At 39.8% G+C, this 24274-nt stretch overlaps 2 protein-coding genes and 1 long non-coding RNA gene across 43 annotated transcripts in view; 1 reads left to right on the plus strand and 2 right to left on the minus strand.

The window, feature by feature from the left end:
• CIT (citron rho-interacting serine/threonine kinase) overlaps positions 1–9781 on the minus strand; it is a 68338-nt gene extending 58557 nt beyond the window's left edge. For 13 of the 38 annotated variants that reach the window (XM_086855497.1, XM_086855487.1, XM_086855496.1 and 10 more), the window contains exons 1-9: positions 9637–9693; positions 8900–9025; positions 8007–8148; positions 6557–6732; positions 5569–5670; positions 5227–5369; positions 4276–4369; positions 2705–2908; positions 2023–2176 (exon numbers count right to left, since the gene is read on the minus strand). In XM_086855497.1, coding sequence (XP_086711623.1) covers positions 2023–2176; positions 2705–2908; positions 4276–4369; positions 5227–5369; positions 5569–5670; positions 6557–6732; positions 8007–8148; positions 8900–8995 — 1111 coding nt within the window. In that variant the 5' untranslated portion in view covers positions 8996–9025; positions 9637–9693. Of the gene's footprint in view, positions 1–2022; positions 2177–2704; positions 2909–4275; positions 4370–5226; positions 5370–5568; positions 5671–6556; positions 6733–8006; positions 8149–8899; positions 9026–9198 lie in introns of all 38 variants that reach the window. The other 25 variants (XM_086855500.1, XM_086855486.1, XM_086855495.1 and 22 more) reach the window with 9 other exon arrangements.
• The window catches only part of BICDL1 (BICD family like cargo adaptor 1), a 67569-nt gene continuing 53002 nt past the window's right edge, over positions 9708–24274 (plus strand). Inside the window, exons 1-7 of one of the 4 annotated variants that reach the window (XM_086855511.1) lie at positions 9767–9896; positions 11248–11389; positions 13407–13543; positions 19371–19514; positions 19601–19799; positions 21203–21267; positions 23248–23420. In XM_086855511.1, the coding sequence (XP_086711637.1) occupies positions 23418–23420 (3 nt within the window). In that variant the 5' untranslated portion in view covers positions 9767–9896; positions 11248–11389; positions 13407–13543; ... (2 more) ...; positions 21203–21267; positions 23248–23417. Of the gene's footprint in view, positions 9897–11247; positions 11390–13406; positions 13544–19370; positions 19515–19600; positions 19800–21202; positions 21268–23247; positions 23421–24274 lie in introns of all 4 variants that reach the window. The other 3 variants (XM_086855507.1, XM_086855508.1, XM_086855510.1) reach the window with 3 other exon arrangements.
• On the minus strand, positions 13394–20586 carry LOC111936592 (uncharacterized). The gene is made up of 4 exons (XR_002868265.2): positions 20495–20586; positions 18629–18687; positions 16102–16188; positions 13394–13945 (listed from the first exon to the last, which is right to left on the minus strand). It is a non-coding gene; the product is annotated as an uncharacterized LOC111936592 (long non-coding RNA).

The raw sequence follows: 24274 nt of genomic DNA on the forward strand, positions 1-24274 counted from the left end.
CGGTGCATAAAGAATGGCTATCCTGGAGCTCTCAGCATGATAATTAAATACCTGCAAGGCAAAGGTACCAGTTTTTTTCCCTACCTTGCCCAGACTGAAATAGAAATTACATCACTGCCCTTAGAGACTATAGGAAAGTCTGACTATACTGACACAGAATTTGTTTAACAACTGTGAAATCAGAGTCATTTTAGTTGGCAAAGGCTTTAGGACCACCCAGTCCCAACACTCCAAAACCTTAAAGTCTCTGACCAGATTAACTTGGGGGAGTGAGATTCTTTAATGTAAATCTAAATCCTATGACCTCTTCCATCACCCATCTCCTCAAGCTGCCATTGCTCCAGTTAGACGCCACTATCAGCAGAGGTCAAGATTAGAAAGAAACATTTAACTTTTAGATAGCCCAGGTCAAACTTGACCCAGGTTTTGACCAGAATGACAGCAACAGTGCTCAGAAAAACCAGCACAGGGAGAACCACTACAGAGAGCAAAGCAATAGGTGATACATTGGATCTGCTGCTTAAAGCACAGAGACTGCTGTGTTTTGTGCTAGTTACAGTGGGACTTTATCAAGTATGAGGAATAACAACAAAGTGAGGGGTCAAAACTGCATGAATCCTCACAGTAGGTAGGTGTGGATATTACAGAGAACGATGCAATCTGCTGGCCAGCTGCAGACAGAAACAGGATTTTTAAAATCCCAAATGATTATTCCAACATTAAAACCACAGTGGGGCTGCCTACTGGCTTGTCCATCACCTCTGTCACACGAATTGGCAAAATGCTCCATTAACTCATGCAGTTGTGTGAATACCAGACAGGCAATTGCCAAGGAAACACCAGAACATATGCTCAGATGTCATTATTCTTTCTATATCTGAGATAATATGACAAATGCAACACAAAATTCAGGACCAGAAAGTGGTGGCTTAGTCAGGGCTCTGGGGAGAGAAGGCAGAGAGCACTGGGAAATGTATGCTAAAGTGATGAAAAGGGCTTGAGGCTCAACGGCTCTCAAAGGGTAGAAACAATGGAATTTAACAGAACAGCAGCTCCACAAGTTCAAAATTAATGAATCAACAGAAAAGTGAGCAAACAATCTGTGGAGCTGACAGCTGAAGTGCTGAGATAGTCATCAAAAGTAGAAGCACTGGCTTAGCAATTTATCATGGAAAATGGAGCACAATCATTCCCTTACAGCATAATTGATAAAAAACATAAGGCAGACATGTTGCTCACCCAGATAATCTTACAGTCCAAATAATTTAAAATACTTTCCAACACAATCAAATCCCCATACAGAGATCACTGATGAACTGTGAAATATTTGCTTTGGCCACGGAGCTGGTGCCTCAGTACTTCCAAATACCAAATTCCATTGCTTACATAATATTATAAACAGTTTTCTGCATAGAGAATTATCTGGTTCACTGGTTTTATTCTATTCCTGGTTGAATGAACAGATTTTTAACCAAAAAAAAAAAGTAGTAATACATTATCCCCATTGACTTTGACAAAAAGCTCCAATGGCCCTATGGCCACAGGTATTTCATCACCTACTGGAACTACAAAAAATAAACCAACCTTAAATAAAGTTGGTTCACAAGTAACAAAAGATTAATCTGAAGATACAACAACAAGAAAAGATGAAGCCAAAGTTAAGCAAACTGAGGTGGGAAAGGCCTGAAAAAAACATACTGATGCCTTTTAATCTGAGGAAGGACATGGAAAGGACCATTTTGATTTTCTAGTCTAGTTCCTGCAGTAATATGGCAATTGCATCAGAAATTCATAGGGAGTTTAATAAAACTTCCTCTTACCTTACAGTTTTCACCTGAGATGTTAACATAGCCTTTGCAAAACCAAAAATGAGCTGTTCCATTAAAAATACCTGCTCCAGGAATCAGTCCTGTTTTATTACGAATAATTCAGATCAAACACACTTAAATACTCTTTGTACAGATTTTCCCATTACCAAAAAAACCCAGAAATTGTTTATAAATACATCTTTATTCTACTTACAATTACGGATATTGTTCCAGTCAATTTTAGAAAAAAATGGATGGCAGCAGAGATCCTCATAACCCAGCCTTTCCTTCTGCCCACAGAGCAGGCTCTGGATCAGGTCAAGAAAGTCACTGCTAACTTTCACATCCTCTGGGAACTTCAGAAATCTCTGCATTAGAAAGAAATGGATTTCTGCTCAGTAGAAAAACAGGCTCAGAACAGGAAGATTAAGTTTCATTATTCTGAGATATGTCAGGTACAAAGGATGAATATTTATAGCACACAAATAAAAGCATGGTGCATTTTATCCAAGTAGGCTTTTATATGCATTTACTGCAGCAAAGATAAGAACACAGGAACAACCATTCCCACCCAGGCAAATGGTATCCCAGGTCATTATCTTATGCTGAACAATGGCACACATAAATGGAAAAGTAAAACAAGACACTTCCCCAGAAAATTCTCACAAACTTCCAAGGGTTTGTGGCTTAGGATTTTTTGCATCAGGGATGATGACACCTGCCACAAAAAATAACTTGATACCTATAATACAGAGACATATAAATACAACACAGTGCATATACTCCAAACATGTTATGAACACAACAAAGTAAGAGACAACCATAAGCTTTTATGTAAAGCTGAGAAAAACAGCCTTTAGTTACAGCCTTTTTACTTGAGAACAGGGAAGCTCTACCTGGAAGTTCATGATGTTATTGAAAGTTTTTGCTGAAGTGCCTTCAGTGAAGGGAGTCCTTCCATAAATCATTTCATAGGCGATGACTCCGAGGGACCACCAGTCACACTCGGGGCCGTAGGAGGCTTTGCCATCCCCACCCAACCCTGTCAGCATCTCTGGTGCCATGTAGTCAGGAGTGCCCACAGGGAGCCTGGCATTGACCTGGGAGCAAAGATAAACCAAGTGAAATTACAGCACTTCTTCTTCAATGGATCTTCATAATAAAACAAAGGTTTTATTCCCCCACCCCCCCCCTTTTTTTTTTTTTTTTTAAATGAGACATAATTTTCAGCCCTCCAATTGAATTTTAAGAAAGTAATTTTAAGCAAAGCTGTTTAGCAAATAAGCACCAGGTTAAGGAAACTGCTGAAAAAACAAACAAAGCGAGCTATTTGGTATAAAGAGTCAAATTATCAGAGCTAATTGTTACTGTAAAGTACAAACTGCTAAAGTAGAAAAGCAGCATCTCAAAAAGCACAGAAATACTAAACTGCTGTTTAAAACAGCAAACATACTCTGCTTTAACTAGTGTTAACAGTATAAGCATCATAGCTGAAATTTCAAAAATGGTCACGTTGAGACAAAAATATTTCCTGCCTCATTACATTCTCTGTCACCCTTACCTTTTTGCCTAGTGTTTATGATCAGCAAAGCACTAATATTTGAATTTCTGGACCACTTAGAAAAGGTAATTTAGGAGCCAGTGCTGCAATCATTTTTGTACTGAGTGGCATAAAGAATTAAACAAAACAGCAGGCAGGCTAACACAAAAACCTGTGAGTGACTGAAGAGATAATGTGAAGAAGAAAATTAAAAGGAAAATACAATGCAGAGAAGCACTGAAAATGTAAGAGCAGGGAAAACAGGATATTAAGAATCACATTACAAAGAAAATGTTATGGAAAAATAAAAATTGTAAAACAAGACAGAAATATGGTACAGAACTTCATGTTCTCACTTAGATACATTTAAATTTTAAAAATTTTCACTGGAAGTTGTATGCAGTTAACAAAACTTACAAGCAACTTATAAAAAACTCCACTGATTTAGATTTGATGCAGTACTTTCTGGTGAGTGAAGCCCAGAATATTTAAATGTGACTCATTTTGATCAAGAGCTCCCCAATACTCAAATTTATGTCACCTTATTTACAACAGGCACAATTTTCATTCCAACTATACATCCACATCCTCTTTAAACACAGCATTGAGCAGCTGTAAGAACCTGTAGAAATACGATTTTGTATCACAGTGCAACACCATGAGAAAGCAGACTTACCTTTACCTTTCTTGTGTGTTAATATTTTAATAAGCAAATATGTATCTGCAGAGGGCTGCAAAAGATACTTGAGCTCATGCTTGAAAAGCCATTCACAAATGGAAAAATACAATTGTGAATAGATTCCATAGTGAACAAGAACAGCAGAAGAGAGAAGAGCAAGATGTAATCAAAGAACAGATACCAAGTTAGCTCTCCCTTTTCAACTGGACTATCCAAACAAGCCACAAAGTTTAAATCTACATTATTACCATTTTGTTTACTGTCATTTTGGCAGCTGACCCAAAGTCCACCAGTTTAACATGTCCTGTTCGGTCAATAAGAACATTCTCTGGTTTGATATCCCTGTAAACCAGAAGAAAGCAATCAGAACCTTTCCAGACCATTTTCTACTGTCACATCCAGGTAACAGGACATCTCTATTCAGCTATACTCAACCTCATACATAAAATCTTTCAAGTGGGAGTCTTTTCCCAACAGGTGCACTTTTTCCAAGCAAATATGGAAGTATTACAGTTCCCCTTATTTCATAGAAGGTTAATAATTGTTGACAGCAGATAAAAAGGGAAGATGATTTTGCACCTTGACCACATTGTAACTGAGTTCAGTAAAGTATTTTGTAGTTTTCCTCCTAAACTCTCTCACAACTTGCTCTGCACATCTTCCAAATTCAGCCAAGTGACCTTGCACTAAGAAAGCCACAGCCCATGCTCTGAGTGCAGTCACTACAAACTCTTGGAACATAAAATACTTCCTAACATTTCCACACCCTTAGAATGAAATAATTTTTTTAAATATCAATATGATTTGAAAATGCACACAGTAACAGTCTCCAAGCCTTGAGAGAAAACTGTGATATTTAACTACTCCAACATCCTATACTGCACTGATCACCAATCAGCACACAACATTTTTAACAATTACATTAATTTCCCATAGTATTTGGTGCCAAAAGCAGCAATCCATGGAAAAGATTTAAATTTTTTATAGTGCAACATTAAGGCTTCCTTTTACTAAGCCTCCAGAAAAATATATGTAACAATCCTTTCTTGATATTGGTCTGAACTTTACATCAAAGTTAATGCCTTGAGCTACAATTATAGTTGGGAGTCTGATTAATTTTCTAATTTTGTCTTCTGGCACAGCATGTGAAATACTGAAAGAGGACAGAATATGGAAGTACCAAAGCAACCTTTACATACCGGTGGACATAACCCATCTGATGGACACTGTGAATGGCCAAAACCAACTCTGCAAGGTAAAACTGCACCATATTCTCGTCCAGTTGGTCCTCATATCTGTTTAAGAGTGACAGCAAATCCCCTCCAGGCTGGTATTCCATCACCTACATACCATTTTAAAGGAATAGATATACAAGATACTTCATTCAACTCCCCAGTAAGACACTGAGCACATATCAAACAGTACTATGCAACACAGGAAAATTTTTCAGAAAACAAGCACATTTCAGCTATCACATTGTTCTTTAGTAAACCAACAACAATGGTGTTCAATAGAGGAGAAAATCAGAGACTAGGCATTACCAAGTAGAGATTTTTCTTGTCTTGAAATGCATATTGTAACTGTGGAATCCATGGACTGGTGCTCTGAGCTAATATGCTGCGTTCTTCCTCAAAAAATGACACCTACCAAAAAAGTGTTCAGTTACATCATGATGAGAGGAAGTGAGAATACATTAGAATTCCCTAGATTTAGAAAAACTTGGCACACATCACCAAAAAATTACACAGATATTATTAAGTGCTGTTTCCTGAGCAAGTGCCATGTGAGGGTAGAACCATACTTTGCTTTCTTGTCAATCTATGCCCCAGAAAGGGTAATTTTAGTTGAGCTCCATTTCTGCTAGCCACAGACAATGATGAGAGATATCAGGAGCAACCTTACTGCACCACGCATTGGAAACAACTGATGCAGATATTGTATAAATTCAAGAGGTTTCTCATGGAGTATCTCTGTCCTACTTGTCATCTCATGTCAGCAAAGATTAACTTCTGTTTCTCACCAAACTATGAGAACAACCTCCATTATCCCTTTTTTAAGTTTCCAAGTAACACATTTCTCAAGCAAGCGAGAGGCTCTCCATAAAAATCCAGTCACCACAGTTTGCCTTCCCACCCACTCTTGACATTCTACTTTGCTCTTTAAAATAAAAAAAAACCCAAAACCTTAATGAATAGATTGTCTGAAAATTCAAACCATCATCAACAAGATCAATACTGATTCAATTTTTCCGTCATCTGTTTTTCTTTTCTTATAATTAGATGGGAAGCTCTTCACAACAAGGGCCATGTTTTGGTACCTGAGGATGGCACCTCACCCAACAGACCTATAGACTGTGACAACAGCTTTTAAACACAGCAAAACTACACACAAATTTATTGCTTCACTGAAATGTAGGATGAACTTTCTCAAGATGTATTTTTAACTCATTTCTAATAATAGTGACAGAAAGGAAGTGTTCAACAAATTGCAATTTATCCTCCTACTCTCAGAACAGAAAAATATACATACGTGCTCCTGCGCCAGCAAGGACTCCTTGCTCATCACCTTCATAGCATAGACATCACCAGTGACTTTCTCTCTCACTACTTTGACATCTGCAAAGTGACCACAGCCAACCACACTCTTTACTTCAAAGTCCTTCACACTGGGTTGCAGTTCCTTTAGTTCAGCGATAGCCTCTGCATCTATAAAAATAAAATACTTATTTTTACATTTGGCAACTGGCATTTTATAAAAAAGAGACAACATCGAAACTAGGGAATAAAATTTTAAAAAGCCCCAGCAAACCAAAACCAAAAAAATCCCAACATTTAGTTCCAGATTCTCAAGAAATGTTAAATCTTTCCAGAATATGCTTCTTAAAAATAACAGCATGCATCAGAACTAGAAAAAGACTGTATCAATGCAGAGTTAAGTCTGAAATATGGTACATACAAAAGGATCAGGAAATGCTAAGACAGTTCCCATAGCAACCAAAATTCTGTCCCATTCATAACATCAGAGGCTGAGAACCTCTTTGGTTTCTAATTTCTTTCCAGCAATCCTTTATCAATACAAAGTATATTCTCTAAACTTGAGGGCTTTACCCAGTGAATTCTAGTCCAGGGGCAGGGTTTGCTCCTCTGCCTGAGGGAGGCACCAGTCTATTGTCTAACAACAGGCATTTACTGCAGATATTCAGCTCAAGTTTTCCACTGACTAGTTCCAGCCAGCATGCACTATGATAATCAGTCACTCACAGCAGATTGCTCTAAAAATTTTTCAAACTAGCAGAAAATTACTGTCTGCTAATAATACTGACAAACCACTGAGTGGAACTATAACAGGGGGCACAACGTTACTTGAAATCAAATGTCTTTCTGCTATACCTTAATTGAAAAATTGACAGAAATTTTCTTTGCTCTTCCCCATAAGGAATCTGAGCGCATTATCAATAAAATATTTACCAATAAAATATTTACTCCTTTAGGATCTGTGTTTCTGAAGCACAGAAATACTCTTTACAAGTTACACATGCAAAACTCAGGTAACACATGGAATCCAAAAGGTGAGAGAGCCAGGGATTACCAAATTTCTCTCTCAAATCCTTTTTTCTCATAGTCCCTATCCTGGTCTCAACTCCTGACATCCTTCTGTGGTGCACACTCAGAGCTTTGCTGGAGCCAGTACTCACTGTCCAAGAAAGTACCTCCTCAAATATAAATACAGTACAAACTAAGAAGGAGGCACATTTGAGTCACAGCACTTCAAAAGCCATTTGCATTTGATCTTCTCGGACCTGAACAAATCCTTACTGAGACTGCCAAGATCCCCTTTGCAGAGTTGAGTCTGCCAACAAAAAATCAGAAGCTCAAAGTCCTGGGTTACAATCAAAGCAACTAAAGCATTACTCTAACATCCAGATTCTTAAGAACTGTTTTATAAAGTGACACCTGAATATTAGTCTAAACAAACTTACACTTCTTGACAAAGTTGCCAACATGTTTAATTTTCATTAAAGCAGGGTTTTTGCATTCTTCAAAAAGAACAAATAATGAATCAAGGATGCCTTCCCGGGAGAGAGTAGACATCTGCTGTTGAGTCACAAAGAGTGGCTTCCCCTGGAAAAAAAAAGCAGCAACAGCAGATGGAGTCTCAGACAACAATGAAAAGCCTCAAATCAATAACAGATGTATAGAGCAGATTATATATTATCCATTTTAAAATCACTGCTTCAGAAATTAGGCAAATGATACAGAAGTGTGAGGTAAATATATCAACTCACTATCTGAAATAGCTGTTACAGGTATTTTTCTTTCAGAGAAAGCAATCCTTTAAAGTTTCAAGCAACTAAACTAACAGTTTCAAGAAAGCAGTGATTCAAATTTTAACAATCTATATTCTCCTGATGGCTCTGAGCTGACTGGCCTTTTCTTTGACATTGCATCATGCAGGTTTCTTCATGGTATGAACAATTTCAGAAATCAGCATCAACACTAACTCTAGAAGGAAAAGCTGAGTTGGACCTCCGATGATGAAAAAGCAGCCCCTTAGGTAAATTCATCCTGGGACAAACCCACGGCTCCTTCACTCATGAAAAAACTGAAGATTACAGAGGACAGAAAGCAATATTCCATCTTTATGTGAAAAAATCCATCAGGCTAAAACACACAGATGCACAAAATGTAAGACCAGTTACTATCCACTGAATTCAGTGCAAACCAAATACACTTTGAACTTCATCTACTCATCTCTTTCTTTTACCCCAAAGGACACAGGCATGGTTTCAGCATCCAAACAAGCAAAGCTGTATTTTGAGATATTGGGAATGGACAAGGACAATCAGCTGCTCCCAAGCCAGATGTTCTTTACCTGAAAGAGCAGATTTAGCCGAGAGGCTCGACTGGTGATGGGCTCCATTGGTCCTGCCTCGACTGGATTTCGGGCTCCACATTTAAACTTCAACATCTTTACAGCTTATCTCGTATAAACGATCACCTAAAAAAGGGAACAGGGACATTCAGGAAGCACTTGACTGGCTGACTCTAAGTAAAATATATACATGAGGGGGGATGTAATGTAAGCAACATTTACATTTCCTCGGGGGCAAAATTTTTAAGTTTAAACGCGCCTGGAGCGCCCCAGCAATTAAAGCGGGGAGAAGCAATTACCTTGAAGACCTCCGAGACCACTGAGTGCGACCTGTGAGCGAACCCCACCGTGACAATGTCCCCGCGGCACTCAGCGCCTCGGCCAGTCTATCCTTAAACACCTCCAGGGACGGTGACCCCACCAGCTCGCTGGAGGGTGCGGGGCCCCCCGAACTCCGCAGTTTGCAGCGGGCGGACCCGAGTCCCCCTCAGAGCCGCCCCATGCCAAGCCCCGTTCCCGAGGTCCCGAGTCTGCCTCAGCCCCCCGCGGGTCCCTCAGCGCCGCCTCGTCCCAAGCCCCGTTCCCGGGTCCCTCACAGCCGCCTCGTCCCAAGCCCCGTTCCCGGGTCCCTCACAGCCGCCTCGTCCCAAGCCCCGTTCCCGGGTCCCTCACAGCCGCCTCGTCCCAAGCCCCGTTCACCAGGGCCCCCCAAGTCCCCGCGCGCGCCCCGCTTTTACCGCCGCTAGCGTTTGAACGGCGCGGTGGGCGTGAGGCTTCTAACGTCACTTCCTGTTACCGGGCGCGGGCCAATCGCGGGCCGGCAGGGCCGGAAGCCCTGTTCGGGTGTGGTGGCGGCCCCGTGAAGGGGGGAGCGGCTGCGGGTTGTGAGGGGCCGCTCAGGGGACCCCGGTGCCGCGGGGCTCCGGAGGGAGCACAGAAAGGCTTTCGGACACTGCTGGTGCTGCTCTGCCCTCATGGGTTTGCTCGCGCTTGTCGTGTACTTCACGTCTTTTTGTTTTGTTTTGTGTGTTTGTTTTCCTTTGCCAAATCTTAAAAGGGAAAAATGACTCATTCCCAGTAGTTCTGAGTGGAGCTGGCTCAACCCTACCCTGAACGTCAGAGTTGGCAGCAGATGCTGCCAGGTAGGGCAGCCAGAGGGGAAATGGAAAGCTTTTCAGAAGCTTTAAATTTCCATCTGTAAAATGCTTGCCTGACCTTTATGACCTTTTTTGTATGGCCGTTTTATTCAGATACAGGGTGATTAACTTTCAAGTGAAGCGCTGGTGAAAGGCTTCTAGCTCAGCACCCTCTCTTGTCAGTGACGCATCCATCAGAACATTCAGTGGGATGCAGGATGACCTTGTGTGAGGATGGATCCGATGGATCCTTGTGGAGATATCCATGGAGGACATGGGCAGGGAGCGCTGATGTGACCTGCAGGCATCACAGGGGTGCAAAACACAGCCCCTTGTTACAGTGTCTGGGCAAGATTTAATCTGGTAATAGAAACCTCGGTGGCGTGGTCCTTAAAAATATTCATGTCACTGTGAGTGACGTCAGATAGTTTGCTCTCTAACATTCTTTTTAATGATGCTGATACTGGTTTGGCATCTAGCTGATCAAGTAATGTACTGATGGATTTATTACATTTGACTTTATACAAATCATTTTACAGATCTGTGCTTCCTTTCACCTCCCCCAGTCCACCCCTGGAACACGGACATATTTGTGGTGTATTTCTTGTCTCAAACTTACATATCTGGGTTCATTCCAAGTTACAAAGCCTGAAAGAGTTTTTAAAATCTAATTTATTGTCCACTACCTGCACCACCAATTTGGTTTTGGACTCCACTCAGGACACTGTCATTGGCTGTGTCTCATCCACATCCGCATTACCCAGGAGAGATCAGCTTTTAAACAGAAATGCAGTAAAGAGCTTCCTGTGCATGAACTGGGTAATTGCCATGGTGTAGTGCATTTTAGTAAAATATCACATCCTGCCCTGATACTGGAACCCTACCATGTCTAAAGGTGGTCTACCCTACATTTTGAACAAGTCTCACTGTCTGCCATACAAATTATGAGAACTTCAGGCTCCTGTGTCTTGCCCTTTCTCCAGCCTGTCTCCTCAGCAAATATCATTAACCTCATCTGTTTTAACTACCAGAATTACTGTTAAATATCCACACTCTACCTAATTCCTCTGGGGATATCACCATATCTGCACATCAGTTTAGATTTAGAAAATGGGGGAAGCTGAAGATCTGGGTTCTCCTTCTGAACAGCACAGTTCTGTATTGTGTTCAAATCACAAGGTGTGGCTGATTCTCCTTCCCTCTTCTCTGCAGGGTGGTGTGGAACAGCTGATCCACAGACTGGGAGAGGAGATGGGTCATTAAGGGTCTCACCTCATGCACATTAATGCTCCCCTTTCCCTTCAGAACATGAACACTGGCTCTGGGTGTTTAAAACAGAAATTCAACCAGCCAGGTGAGCTGCTTGGCTGGACCACGGGCCTCTGTCAGCTGCCCAACAGGTTCAGCAATAGCATCAGTTTACTGATTCACAGGTTTAGAATTTAATTCTTCAAAATAAAGATTTTTTTTTGTTTGTTTTTTTGAGTGTTTGCAAGCAAAGAAACTGGCTCTTAAAAGCCTTTGGTACAGATCCAGTTTTTCTTATAATTTAGGTGAAGACTAGTCATCTAATCTAATCAAGTTAGATTAGTTCCCTTTAAGAAAGCCTTTAAATACATATTTTGCTAGAAGCAGCCATGTGATACAAGATCACGTACTGGGTTTTTTTCTTCTTTGTTGCTCTGTAACAGACTTATGTAAACAGGAATGTCTAGCAGCAAAATGAAATAGTAGCATAAAAATGCAGTTGCACCAGAACTGTTATCAAATGGTAAGAAAACAACTGAAGTGGCAGATGAGGGGAGAAGAGAGGAGAGAGAGAAAAACAGTGCAGTTTATACCTCAGTACATATTTCTGATAGCTCAGGTAAAAAAAGAAATACATACCTGTTCAGAAGAACTCATATTTTCATTTTCTTTAAATTGATGATCTGAAGTCTTCAGAGTGAAATTGATGATTCCTTCTCACCTTTGATATTTTTATCAAGAGAAATCATAGTGCACCAGTCCTTTGTAACAGCCAAATTATGTATCACTCCTTGAACCTGACAGCTGCTCCTGGGTGCAACCTCACTTAACTGGAAGGAGCAGCAGCAGACCTGAAACCGTACAAAGCAGGGGCTTATTCCTACTATTAAATAATAGGTTGTTCAAAAGTGTAACAGAATAAATAGCTCTGTGATTTTCCCTAAGCAGGTCCCAATATGGTGCTCAACATGTTTTGACATCTCACCATGCATGGAATTGGTTACCATCTGTTTGACATTATTTTATTATAAGAGTAGGGGTTTCCCTTTATTTCCTTGGCCCAAATTCTCCTTCCTCATGCTGTTGTGCTCCAAGGTGACAGTGTTCCCAGGATTGCTTGTCCCAGTAACACCCTTCAGGCTTGCCTGAGGTCTAAGATGCTACGTAAATGTAGAAGTAAACAACCAGGCAGGCAGGTACACCAGCTTTTTGCCAAGAGCCTGGTGCTCAGATCCTCATCCTAACTAACCTCACCATATTTTAACGGGCAGAGAGCTGCCAAGTGCCCCCCCAACACCATCTGGCTGTGAACTTCTGTATTTACAGCAGCATTACTCAGAAATTTCTTCATCTGTGGAGCACTGAGACTCTCGTGGCAGTGCACAAGGAGTTAATGAATTTATATATGCTTAGAAAGCAATAAACAGGTCATGTGCTATCACAAGGCTACGAGCTAAGTATGACCAAAACCATAATTTTTTACAAGGTAAATTTTGTCCTACCTACCAAATCTTTCCAGCTCTGTTCTTTCCAAATTGTAATGCTACTCATGCAGATGGCTCTGCAGGCAAGGCTTCCAGAGGATGTGGACCCCAGAAATAAATAATGCTCTTCAGCAAGGCCTTTACCATAGCTAATCTATATGTCTATCTATAATCTATAATTCTGCTTGAAAACAAAAAATGAATTCTCCTTTATCAGTTCTATCCCTTCCTCTAACTCACCAATATTTAAAAGAGCTTGTAATAAATCAAGCACTTTCTTCAGCCCTAACCCTAATCACACCTGGGTTACCATTTCCTGTTTCAAAATAAAGGGTCTGACTTGGCTGACTCCAATACTATCATAAACCCTTGCTAAGTGGAGCATTAAGCACCACTGCTTAATGGGACCTAAATTATCCTTAGATTCCTGACACATTTTGTTCCACTTTCTTTTCCCAAACTATCACAAAATATCCAACCTGACATAATAGTCATGCACACTACAGGGGTAGGGATATTTGCACAATACACATTTGGGAAGAAGAGTTATGGAAGAGGGAAGTAAATTCCTTATCAAAGCTATGAAGGCAAATAGAAATAATCATCAGGAAAACAATTACATTGTCTTTCCTTCTGCAGTATTTTTAATTTCCTCCTGAGAATTTTTGGAAAAAGACCACTCTGCTGTCATCATCCTGGGATAAGCAAAAAGGAAATGAAACTTTAAAAGACCTGAAAGGCTGTTTGGTTTTTCTTCTATAGCCTCTCACTAGAAGGTAGGCACAGAGATAATATTCTTCAAGGTTATTTTGACTAAAATATTAAAGACCTTTTTTTGATTATGCATTCACTTCATACATTCACAAACATTATGAGTATTAGCAATATGCTAATAATTGTATTATACAAGTGCTAATGTTCTGGGGTTTTTTATGTATTGCTTCTATATTTCCTTATATTTACAGTAGTAAAATCAATTAAAACAGTTTTTAAAACACAGGGCTTTCCTATTAGATACATAGTTGTCATCTATCTTTTGATTTATTCATAAAAATGCAAACAGACATATGTGATGATGCTCTTCAGACCAAATCCAAGTTCTGAGGGTTCCTCATTCCAGCACACACTGCTCAGTTCTGACCACACTCTCCTAACACACAGCCATATGTTGAATCTCCCTGTAAGCCAAAACATAATCATGATAAATTTCTGGTGTGACCAAAATGAAATAGTAACAGAATTGGGTCACTAAGAATCTTCTTTATGTGCAAACTGAACATTTAACCACATGAAAGGGAAGTGCTTTTTTTAATTCTAATTGTCTTCTACATTTTTTTTTTATATATATGTATTTAGCTTTAAACAAATCCCTCATTACTTTCCAGAGAAATAATTTATAAACTTGTAGATGCAGTGAGAAGCAAATGATGTTTTATATATCTCAGCTTCAGGCTTCCTTTGTGCTATCACAGGAACACCCCTGATTCCACAAAAATTATTTCATAGAAAGCAATTTATTAAACCTCATGATCTGTCAAGACACATGAATATTGATGTGTTCACATTAACATCTCCTGGAGCTGCTGAAAACTACATTTGTCATGACTTAATGGGAATTACATGTTCCACAGCAACAGGTGACAGGAGCTTAATTAAAGCAAAACTGATAAAGTATCTGAGCCATTATAAAAAATGTTTTGTTTTAAATATCCTAAAGAACCATTTGCATATTTTCATTGATGGGGAAGAGAAGGCAACTCTGGTTTACAAGATAAAACCTAGAACAGGACAGGTACTGCTTATTAGATGGCAAGTGCATCTAACATAACACTGTGGAATTTAGATAGAATAATCATGTAAAAAATGGCCATATCCAGTTATATTTTACTTAGATTCCAAAAGAAAAAAGAGAGCAGTGATACCCTTATGTGAAGAGACAGAATTATTTTGAGAGCACAATTAAAACTTATTATTAAAATTTAATCATATGTTGGTCCTAGGGGGAATGAATTCTAGATGTTCACAGCAGGACTCTTTTCTTTGCCTTAAATCAAGAAATCCACAGAAAATATGTCCTTTCCTCAACTACAGCAGTAATTTCCTTGTTTGTGGGATTGGACCTCAGTGCCCAGATATTTTGTTACAAAAACAAATCCCATCAGATTGAAGTATCAAAATTAAATATGAAAATAGATTAAACAAATGTCTATTAAAATAATGCCAGCCTTTTAAAAGGAAAAAAAAAAAAAACAAACACAGTATTTACTAACTCTGATGATTGAAGATGCAAAAGTAGATTTGGATTCTTTGTGTAATTGAACTTGAAAGAAACTCTGTCTTTTCCTTTGAAAATTTATTCCAAAAATTCCAGTAACCAATAATTTGTGCTCTGCAGCTCTATAGCATGGTGGGCACTGTGAATAGGGTAAAAAAGAACAATAGTAGCACTTTGTGCAGAGTATAAATAAAAGCAGCAGATGAGGCAATGACAGTTTTAATGTCAAAGGACTCTTCCAGGTAAGACTAAAAGAAATTTAGATTTGATTGCCTGCCTATTTTTTTAATCTGGAATCACGATTTTGGTGCCTTATGGATTTTAGATGTTCTTGCTCTGAGTGGGTGTGTTCATTCCTGTCCCAAAGAACTCGGCAATGGCAGCCTACATGTTACTTTATTTAATTCTTCTAGAATTAGTTCTATAATGTTTGCTTGGAGGCCAAGAGATATTTTACAGTGACTATTGTGGGATTCTCATTTTTAAACAGCTTTTCCATGTTAAGAATTGTGATGAATAAGTGATTAAGAAATAACACTGACAAACAGTGAAGTAATTTAAGGTTCATAAAGGAAGTGAATGACAATTTCTGGCTGCTTTAGAGGTCACTGCATGGTCAAATTGCTTTTTTTGGAGTGCTCTTCACCGTTTCTCATGGTGATTGGCCTGGCTCACATTGTTTTCTCACACTTCTAAATTTCCTTTACTACCTGGAAAGAAAAGGCTCCAAACCCAGTATATTCTTCCTCAAAAAAAAAATTGGGAAGGTGGGAAGTTGTTGCAATGGTGCAATGCTCATGGTCTGCCAAGGAATTGCATTTTGCCATTTTTAGCCAAAGGCTGGATACAAAAATACGAATATTGAACGAGGAATGGAAATTCCATGTGAAAGAGTTTCTGTGGAATAAACATTTCCTGAATAAAAGATGGCTGTAATCTACTTCTTTTTTCCCCTCTTTTTTGAAGTACTGCAGGTCAACTTTTGTTTTGAAAATAACTTTTTAATAAAAGGTGGGTTTATGCTACTATTTCAGATTCCTCTAGAATTGAATTAATTACCTAAGTACCAAGATAGAATATTTTCTTCTTTCTGCTTCTCTCGACACTTAGCTCTCCAGTTTTCCTCAGATCTTGTGCATTGCTTCTCTGGAATTTGAAATGGATCAGATGCAGCATTAATGAATTGTGCCAGTGGATGAGAGCAATTAAAAACAATTAGTCCCTTGGAAACAAGGGGAGAGGTGCAGACTTGGCACACCCCACATCTTAAACCTTTTAAGCATGAAGCAGAAAGTAGACAGCTTTTCATAACAAAGAGCTATCAAAAAAAGCCTAATAGCCAACCTCAAAATGACAAAAAACAATAACTAAAAAAAAATCTATCTTAAGTAATTGTTATTTGTTAACAAACAGCTACCACTTAAAATCCTCCAGAAGACAGCATTTAAATCAGTGGAGGAGTCTGGGTTCTGCATCAACCTATTCCTCCATGAAGCAAAGATTATTTAGAATACAAGATGCTAGAATAAAAGATATTTGCATATAAGCTGCATAGTTTGTTGCACCTCTGTCCTCTCCATGTTCCCCTGGCTTTCATTCTGCTGCCTTTCAGTATCCCAGCCTCAAAAGATGATGTATCATCTAGTTCTTGTGAATAAGAACTGCTACTTCTCTCTTAAAAAGGGTTCTTTAAATCCTGCTTGTTTTCTGGAATTCAGCTCCAAACTGAGGCAGAGGCACAGCCAGGCAATGCTGGCAGTGGTGTTCAACAGCTGTGTAGAGTCTGCAAGTCTTCCCCCTTACATGTATCCTCTTGGGGCAAAAAATGCTATTCCACCTTCAGAAATAGCCAATAAACAGGCTGATCCAAGGTATTTACAAACAAGGAAGATGCAGGAAGAACAAATCTGTCTCCTCCTGTCATTGCCTGCCCCGCTGTGGTGTGAGAGAAGGACACACAGCCCCCATTGCATCATTCAGCAGTACCATCAGAAAATGGCACCTCCTAAATAGGATTTTTCTTTTCCTGCCTACCAAGTCATTTGTAAAAGGCCATTTCTGCCCAAGCTGCATATAAATCGGAGGTTGTTAGTGGATTGCTGCTCTCTGGCTTCATTTGCACAGAGCTCCGTGCCAAAACCACGGCTCTGCAGGACCTCAGTCGTAAAGAAGAAAATGATCAATAAGCCTGGGCAGCTTGTGACGCTCACTGACAGATTTTCACTGCCTCTATGGCTGTATTTTAATTTAGACAAAAATAGTTAACAGCGCAGTTGCAAGGGAAAAAAAGTCATCTGCTTCTTATCTAATGTGTAATTCAAAATTCCTATAATTGATCTTCATTGACAGTTTTTGCAAGCTCACTCACCCACACTGCACATATTGTGCTTCCTGACATAATTCCCGACATAGACGATGATATTTCAACAGAGGAAGCTTGTTAAATCAGGTCAAACAAAATAAAGAATTAGAATGTGCTGCAAGTCCTTGCAGCTGTCTGTCTTTTCACCCTGCCCCCTTATCCCCACCAAAAAAATACAAAACAAAACAAACAAAACCCACAAAACAGCAACAACAAGATGCACACAAGACAATACAAAACACATTTCCAAATACTGGTACTTTTGTAACGGGCTAAAAATACGAAATTCAGCTTTGTTAAATGTTCATAGGCTTCTGAATTAAAATACATTATTTTCTCCCAAGATGCTGGACTATTACTGTTGATCAGACATAACTGCCAGTCTTTTATTGCTTCCACATGGTTTAATTTTCCCTGGAAGTGTCATATATATTCTAATGATCTGCTGAATTAAAAGAATTCTAAATCAGTTCCCAATTGATGAGGTGGTATTTCTGAGATAGGACAATAAAGGGCATTTTCTCTCACAGACAAACACAAAAATCCAGGTAGTGATAATGGGTCCTCAGGTGTCTGAAAGAGTGATACATAATTTTAGAGCAACACAAACAATAGATGCATTTTCCATTTACAATGACTGTAAATAAAGAGGAACATAATGTTTCTGTTTTATAAACACAATCACTGGCCTAGGCAGCCCTCTCCAACTACTCAGACTACTCTTATTCTTCAAAGAACTGAGATAAAGGAAGGGTTCTACAGACAATACATACATTTAATGGTAGTGGAAAGCCAGACAAGTTGAATAGAAGCATGTTAGAATAATAGATACAAAAGACTGGCACAGGGGAAATCCCATTTTAATTTCTGTAAACACAGCTCCAGCTTTTAAAACAAAACATTTGAAGTGTAGAGTGAGGCACTTTTTCATAGGGGTAGGTTCTTTAACTCCAGATTATTTTTTTTTCCAACTCTAGGTGCTAATTCCATAGCAGTTGAGACATGATTCCCATAAATCACCTCCCTGACCCACAGGTCTTTCCCCCATCAGCTGGGGGTGGCTCTTAGACTGTGCTGCTGAATGAATTTCCAATTTCTGGTGGCTGTAGCACTGCAGGTTATTTATGCTTCACCTTATTGAGCTGATAAGTCATCAGTAGAGAAGGAGAGGCAACCAAGGATGACACATGTGCAGACACACTAAAAATCACAGTAAGCTCTTACCTTTCATGCCCACAGCAAGTTCCCAGGAGACTTCTGCACTGGGCAGGGATGTTGGTGTGCTTTGAAAAGTGAGACAATATTTCTTGAGCTCTGCAGACATATCATGTTATGTGCAAGCATCTCCTTTTTCCCCCTGAGTAAGTTCTGAAACACTCAACAAACAAAAACACTTGAAGGGCAAACCCATAAATATTTCAGCTATTTGTATATAGGTTATTCCTTTGGAGTTAAATAACTGGAGTAAAACTGACACAGTGTGTATTTTATACTGAATAGCACAAAACTGACCCAGGGAATAGCAAGGATTATAAGCCAGACTGTGGAATGGGAAGCCATTTGGGCTCTTCTGTGAGGACATGCAATAATGGAATGTTTGCAAGGTAGTTGCTGCCTTCATTTTTGGCCTTCACTGAAATTTCTTCAATTTAAGTGTAAATTTGGGGAATCAAAACTCATCTGTCTATATGACAGCTTTATATGAAAACAGTGAAGGAAAATAAAAATTAATTAAATGTTTCACGTAAGGCTACATCTGACACTGGCCTAAAAGAGGATGACTAAAATAGGCAAAAACATGTTTATTTAAGCTAAGATATACTTTTAATAGCAAAGTGGTGCTGAAAGAAACCGGATGGCCAAATAAATGGCAAGCACTGAACACAGCACTGAAATAATGTAAAAAATATGATTTTTGTTGACTCTCCCTTTCCTGCTCAACAAGGCTGATTTCTTGTCATTCTAGGTAGGCAAAGGTGTGAAGCTTTATAAAATAACCTGATCTCCAGCAGAGAGGAGAATCACACACTGAAGGGCATTCAGCCAAACCCAGAGCCTGGATTGCTGTGAAGTTTTATCAGTCTCTACATTCAGGATGAAAGGCCATCAAGTAAGAAAAATATGCACCCAATCTTTATATCTTTATATCTTTATATCTTTCTACAATGAGCATGTCAACATATTCATTGATCCCAGTGAAGAGAATCTGGATCCCTTTTTGTCTGCCTTCACACACCCCATGGGAGAAGTTGGCTGTGAACTCACACCAAGGCTGCACTAAATGTTCATAAATGTCATTCCCAATGCGACTGAACTCACCCAGCCCCTGCAGGCATGGAATGCTGTACAGCAAAATGCAAAAATGGGAAACAAGAATAGAAGGCACTTCATTAAGGTAATGTTCACATCTAAATTTCACCCCCATATAGATAATGTGTGGGTGAATATTAGATTTAAGTAGCTAGCTTAATGCAGAATATTTTAGTGACAAATATGGTCTATGCACTTCCTAAAATGTCTAGAGGTATGCAAAACAATAATATGGGAAAGGTGGGATAGGAAGAGAAAGGAAACTTTTAATCTTAAAGTTTATTTTTAGGTGATCTATTGAATGAAGGTTTGCCTTTTCCTGCCTTTTTGAACACCCACATCCATGCATCAGAGCAAAGATTCTGATGAATGTGATACCCAGAGTATCACAGCTTTCTCTATGGTTGTTTTTTTCATATAATGCAGTCAGTTAATTAGATCTCCTCTGATCAATCATTGAATTACCGCTTCAAAAGGCATTATGATATGATGAGAGTGCCTTGCAGCAGTTAAACACTTTGATTTTTCTGTCCTAACACATTTACAACTGATGTCAACTAGGTCCTCCCAGCAGGAATAAAGAAATACTTTCTTAAATTACAAGAACAATTTATCTTACAATTTAAAATCTAAAAAAAATACTGTAAAGCAGACCAGTAAAATTACTGTAATTTGGATTCATTCTCTCCATTGGTCCTTGCTAGTATTTAAGACCAACTTCTTTCATGTTTTCCATGTTTCTTATGTATTGCTCTCAAGCCCTATCTATGGATCTCCAACCTTCTCTCTTGCTCTTGTTCTATTCAGCTGTTTTATACCATCACTGTTATGTATCTGTGACTTCAGCTGTGTTACAGCAGCTCCTTCCTTGATCCTCAGTAGTCTGACTCAAAAACTAAAGTGGTGTAGTCGTTGCAAAGAGATATTGACAGGAACTCTTTTGTTTTCCTCTTGTGACTTGGCTTTTGAAGAGAAACTGTGATCTAAGGGTTAAGACCATAGGTCACAATTCGGTCATGAGATTTGCATGCCTTGGCATTGGGGACTGTTGGCAAGTTACAGCCTTGGCTTCTCCTCATCCCTCTGTGAAAGGGGAATAGGGATTACAGGACAATGTCACCCCAAGAGTTGCCTCATTATAGAGAAATAAATAGAAAGTAGAATAAACAGAATAACAGTGCATTTTAGTTTCTGTGAAGAGCTTTAGATTCCTTGGAAAGCAGACAGTACAGGGAGGGATGGTGTGTAGTTTTGGGAAAGGTGTGGTTGTGCTTCCTCTCCAAAAGCAGATGCCATGTGCCACATCCAGGGATCTTTGCACGGTGCTGTACAGAGGAGTTCTCATGCTTGCAGTAAAACAAGAAAATAAAGAAGCTTTCTACAACCCGCTTTTGTCTATGATTCAAGTCCCCACATAGGGCAAAAAAGATATGTTGTTTTTCTGAGCAGTACAAGTGATGGAAAATGATTTACTTTTTAATCCTACAGAAATACTTTTGCCAGATGAAAGCTGTTCTGCTGTTGCCTTTCCAACAGGATAGTTCAGTCTGCAGGTAATTAAACAACAGAAAGCAATACCCATAATTCAACAGTATGGCTTAGCTATTATTTGGCAATTCTTTTTCTCTTGAAAACTCCTATACATAATATGAGCTTAAAATGGAAATCACTCATAGCAAGTTTAATTTCATTGTGAATTGTTCTCATACACCAATATTTGACCACATTTGTAAGAAACCCAAATCTTTTCCTGCCAACCGAAGCTGTCCTGCACTCTTACAAAGTCTGCTATTTTGAATTTGAATACCTGCTACGTGGGCAGCAGACCCCAGGGAGATGATACACCAGTCTGGCAACTCGCCATTCTGTGAAATGGAAGGGTGCTGACAAAACTGAAGGGGATTTAGAAACCAGCAACTAGGATGAGAAGACACAGGATTTTCATCTTTCTGGAGAAATTAAGGCTTGGCTATTTTTATAGCAAGGTTGATTACTGCCTCCCAAATTAAACCCAGGGAAATATATTATCATCTGGAAACTGGTTCCCTAGTACTTGCAGGTCTCCCCATGGCCAGGCTGACACAGCAAAGACAGATTTCCAGGTTCTTCCAGAGCCAAGAGGAGAGGTTATTGCCCCTGATAGTGCAGAGCACTCCTGGGGCCCAGGGAGATAGTGTCCTGTGAGCTGAACGTGTAAAAGGTGACCATGTACTTTTTAGTAACTCAACTGTTAAAAAGAAACAGAAGAAATCACAGTTTGAAAGCGTGAAAAAGGAGAAAGATGATGGGGAATAGCACTGACTACCTCAAGCTAATGCAGGGTTCCTCATCCATGTAGAATGAGCTTTAGCTCACCAGGAGCAACTTAATTACTTCTGTTCGATGGTTTTCCACCCACATGTTTATCGGTGCTCTTGGAAAGTGCTGAGGAAACAGCTCAGGGCATGAAAAGGGATTACTCTCATAGGTAACGGGTGCTGCAAAAGCTCCTCTGAAAGTTTCTGTGCTGCACATACCCAGGATGCCTCCCCCTGGGTAGGATTGTCTGGCTCCTAATGATGTGACAATGGAGCAGGTCCTGCAGGAGCACAAAGGTCCCGGAAGCACTGCTGGTATTTGCACCAAGGAGTTAACAGCTCTGAGGGTTAGTAATTACATTTACAAGTTAGTAATTATACTTACAAGTAAGTATACAGCTAATAAAAAATCCTGTTATCCTGTACTTTTTACTTTAAAATTTCTTATTCCCAAGAAGTGAATCAGGCCTCTCTTCAGATAATTTATAGAATACCAGTTTCCATAACAACATAATTGCTCAATGAAGCAAAAATACCTGGCAGAGTTGCCATTATCATGAAATAATTGACCACAACAGTGAGTGAAAGAGGCTGCATTAAACCCCACATTGCTTTGTGTCAACATGGTCAATTACAATCCAATAATGCCAGATCAAAGACCAGCATTCCTAAAACAAGTCATTACAAATCACAGCATATCCCTAAGAAGCAGAGTGAGATCACAGTGAACAAATATTTTTCCCTATAACAAAGCACAGAGTCATCATTTAATGGTTGCAGAACTCCATGGCCCACACCATGACAGGTAATTTTAGGACTTAAGGGTTTGCTGTAAAGAAATACAAGCAAGAACAGCACTCTCAGTTTGCACCTTCATAGAGCAAAGGCACGAGCTACTTTATAATTCTAAATAGGAGTGTTTGTTCACAAAGGCTTGGCAAACATTGTCATGTGGTAAGATTCAAGAGGGAGAACTCACACCCACTGCTGAAAACACCTAGTTCATTAAAAAACCAGCACCAGTCTAGATGTAAATGTATATCTCCCCATGGAACCATTACATCTTTACTCCTTCCTGCAGAAGCAGCCAGCCCATGGCTGGGTTTGTGTGGGAGCACTCAGACCCAGCACCTCTCATGTGAGTGTGCAGTGCTACCCTGCACATCCCCAGCCCAGCTCTGCTCTGCACCCTGTTGTGCTCACTGTGTCCCTGAGACATTTTTTGTTTTTCTGCAGCTTCTCCAGCAGCTCTGAGTAGCTCCAGCAGTCTGTCACATGCTGCCAAAGGCACACTGCAATCCCAGCAAGGGTGTGTGAGGATGGGAGCCCTCTTGGCATAAGCGTTGGAGGATCATCCCACTAAGTAGGAGCCAGGTTGGATCCTATGACCAGAGTCTCACTGAAGCATGGTAAGCCAATAAGGAGCCTCAGGTGCATGAGTGCCAGATCAGAGCCAGGTGTGAAACAGTCAAACTGTTGGTGGGGTACCCCAAGCAGATCAAACTGGCCTGAAATATTGGCCATGCAACTCCTCCAGGTCCAGAGTAGCTCTGCTTGTTCCTGGCACTGTCAGCTTTGTTTTGGACAGACTGTTACAGAATGCTTCCAAACTTCACAACTCACAGAGACTAAAACCTGTAGTACACAATAGTTACATCTCTAACTCCTGTGTGTCATATTACAAGTCAAACTGTTCCACTATTCTTTTCCCTTTGCACCCCTTGTTCCTTACACACAGGTAGGGTGAGCACAGCATGGTGTTGGCTCTGTCCTTGGGCACTCCTGACTCATCCAGGCCATGCTTTACCCCCTTAGCAGTCAAGGGATGTTTCCCCTGACTTCAATGCCCTGAGTCACCATGGTGGATGAGTCGTCTTTCTGCTCTACCTGATGAGATATTGATAATCCTGGGAAAAAACAAACTTGTCAGAAACTCTGTGGGGATATTGAGCCTTGAGAAAAATCAGGATGGTCTTTTATTTTTATCTTCCTCGGCTAAAACCCAGAACAGCTTTCTTTCCTTTCTGTTTAATGATAAATCTCTGGTTTTTTCACCCTTACCAAGCTCTGCAAATACATCTTCCCATCCTGTATTTCCCTCCTCAGCATCAGAGAAAAGCTGGGCACAGACATACTGGATAGTTTCGGACATTACAGAAGCAAAGAGAAAGAAAGGTCACACATGAGTCTTATCTCTGGCTTTGCAGTTCTGGCCTGTTTTGCAAGCAAGACACATATATCCTTTAATTATTCATTAGGGTAA

This window comes from Cyanistes caeruleus, chromosome 18 (genome assembly GCF_971803275.1).
Source record: "Cyanistes caeruleus chromosome 18, bCyaCae1.hap1.1, whole genome shotgun sequence".
NCBI classification, from domain to species: Eukaryota; Metazoa; Chordata; class Aves; order Passeriformes; family Paridae; genus Cyanistes; species Cyanistes caeruleus.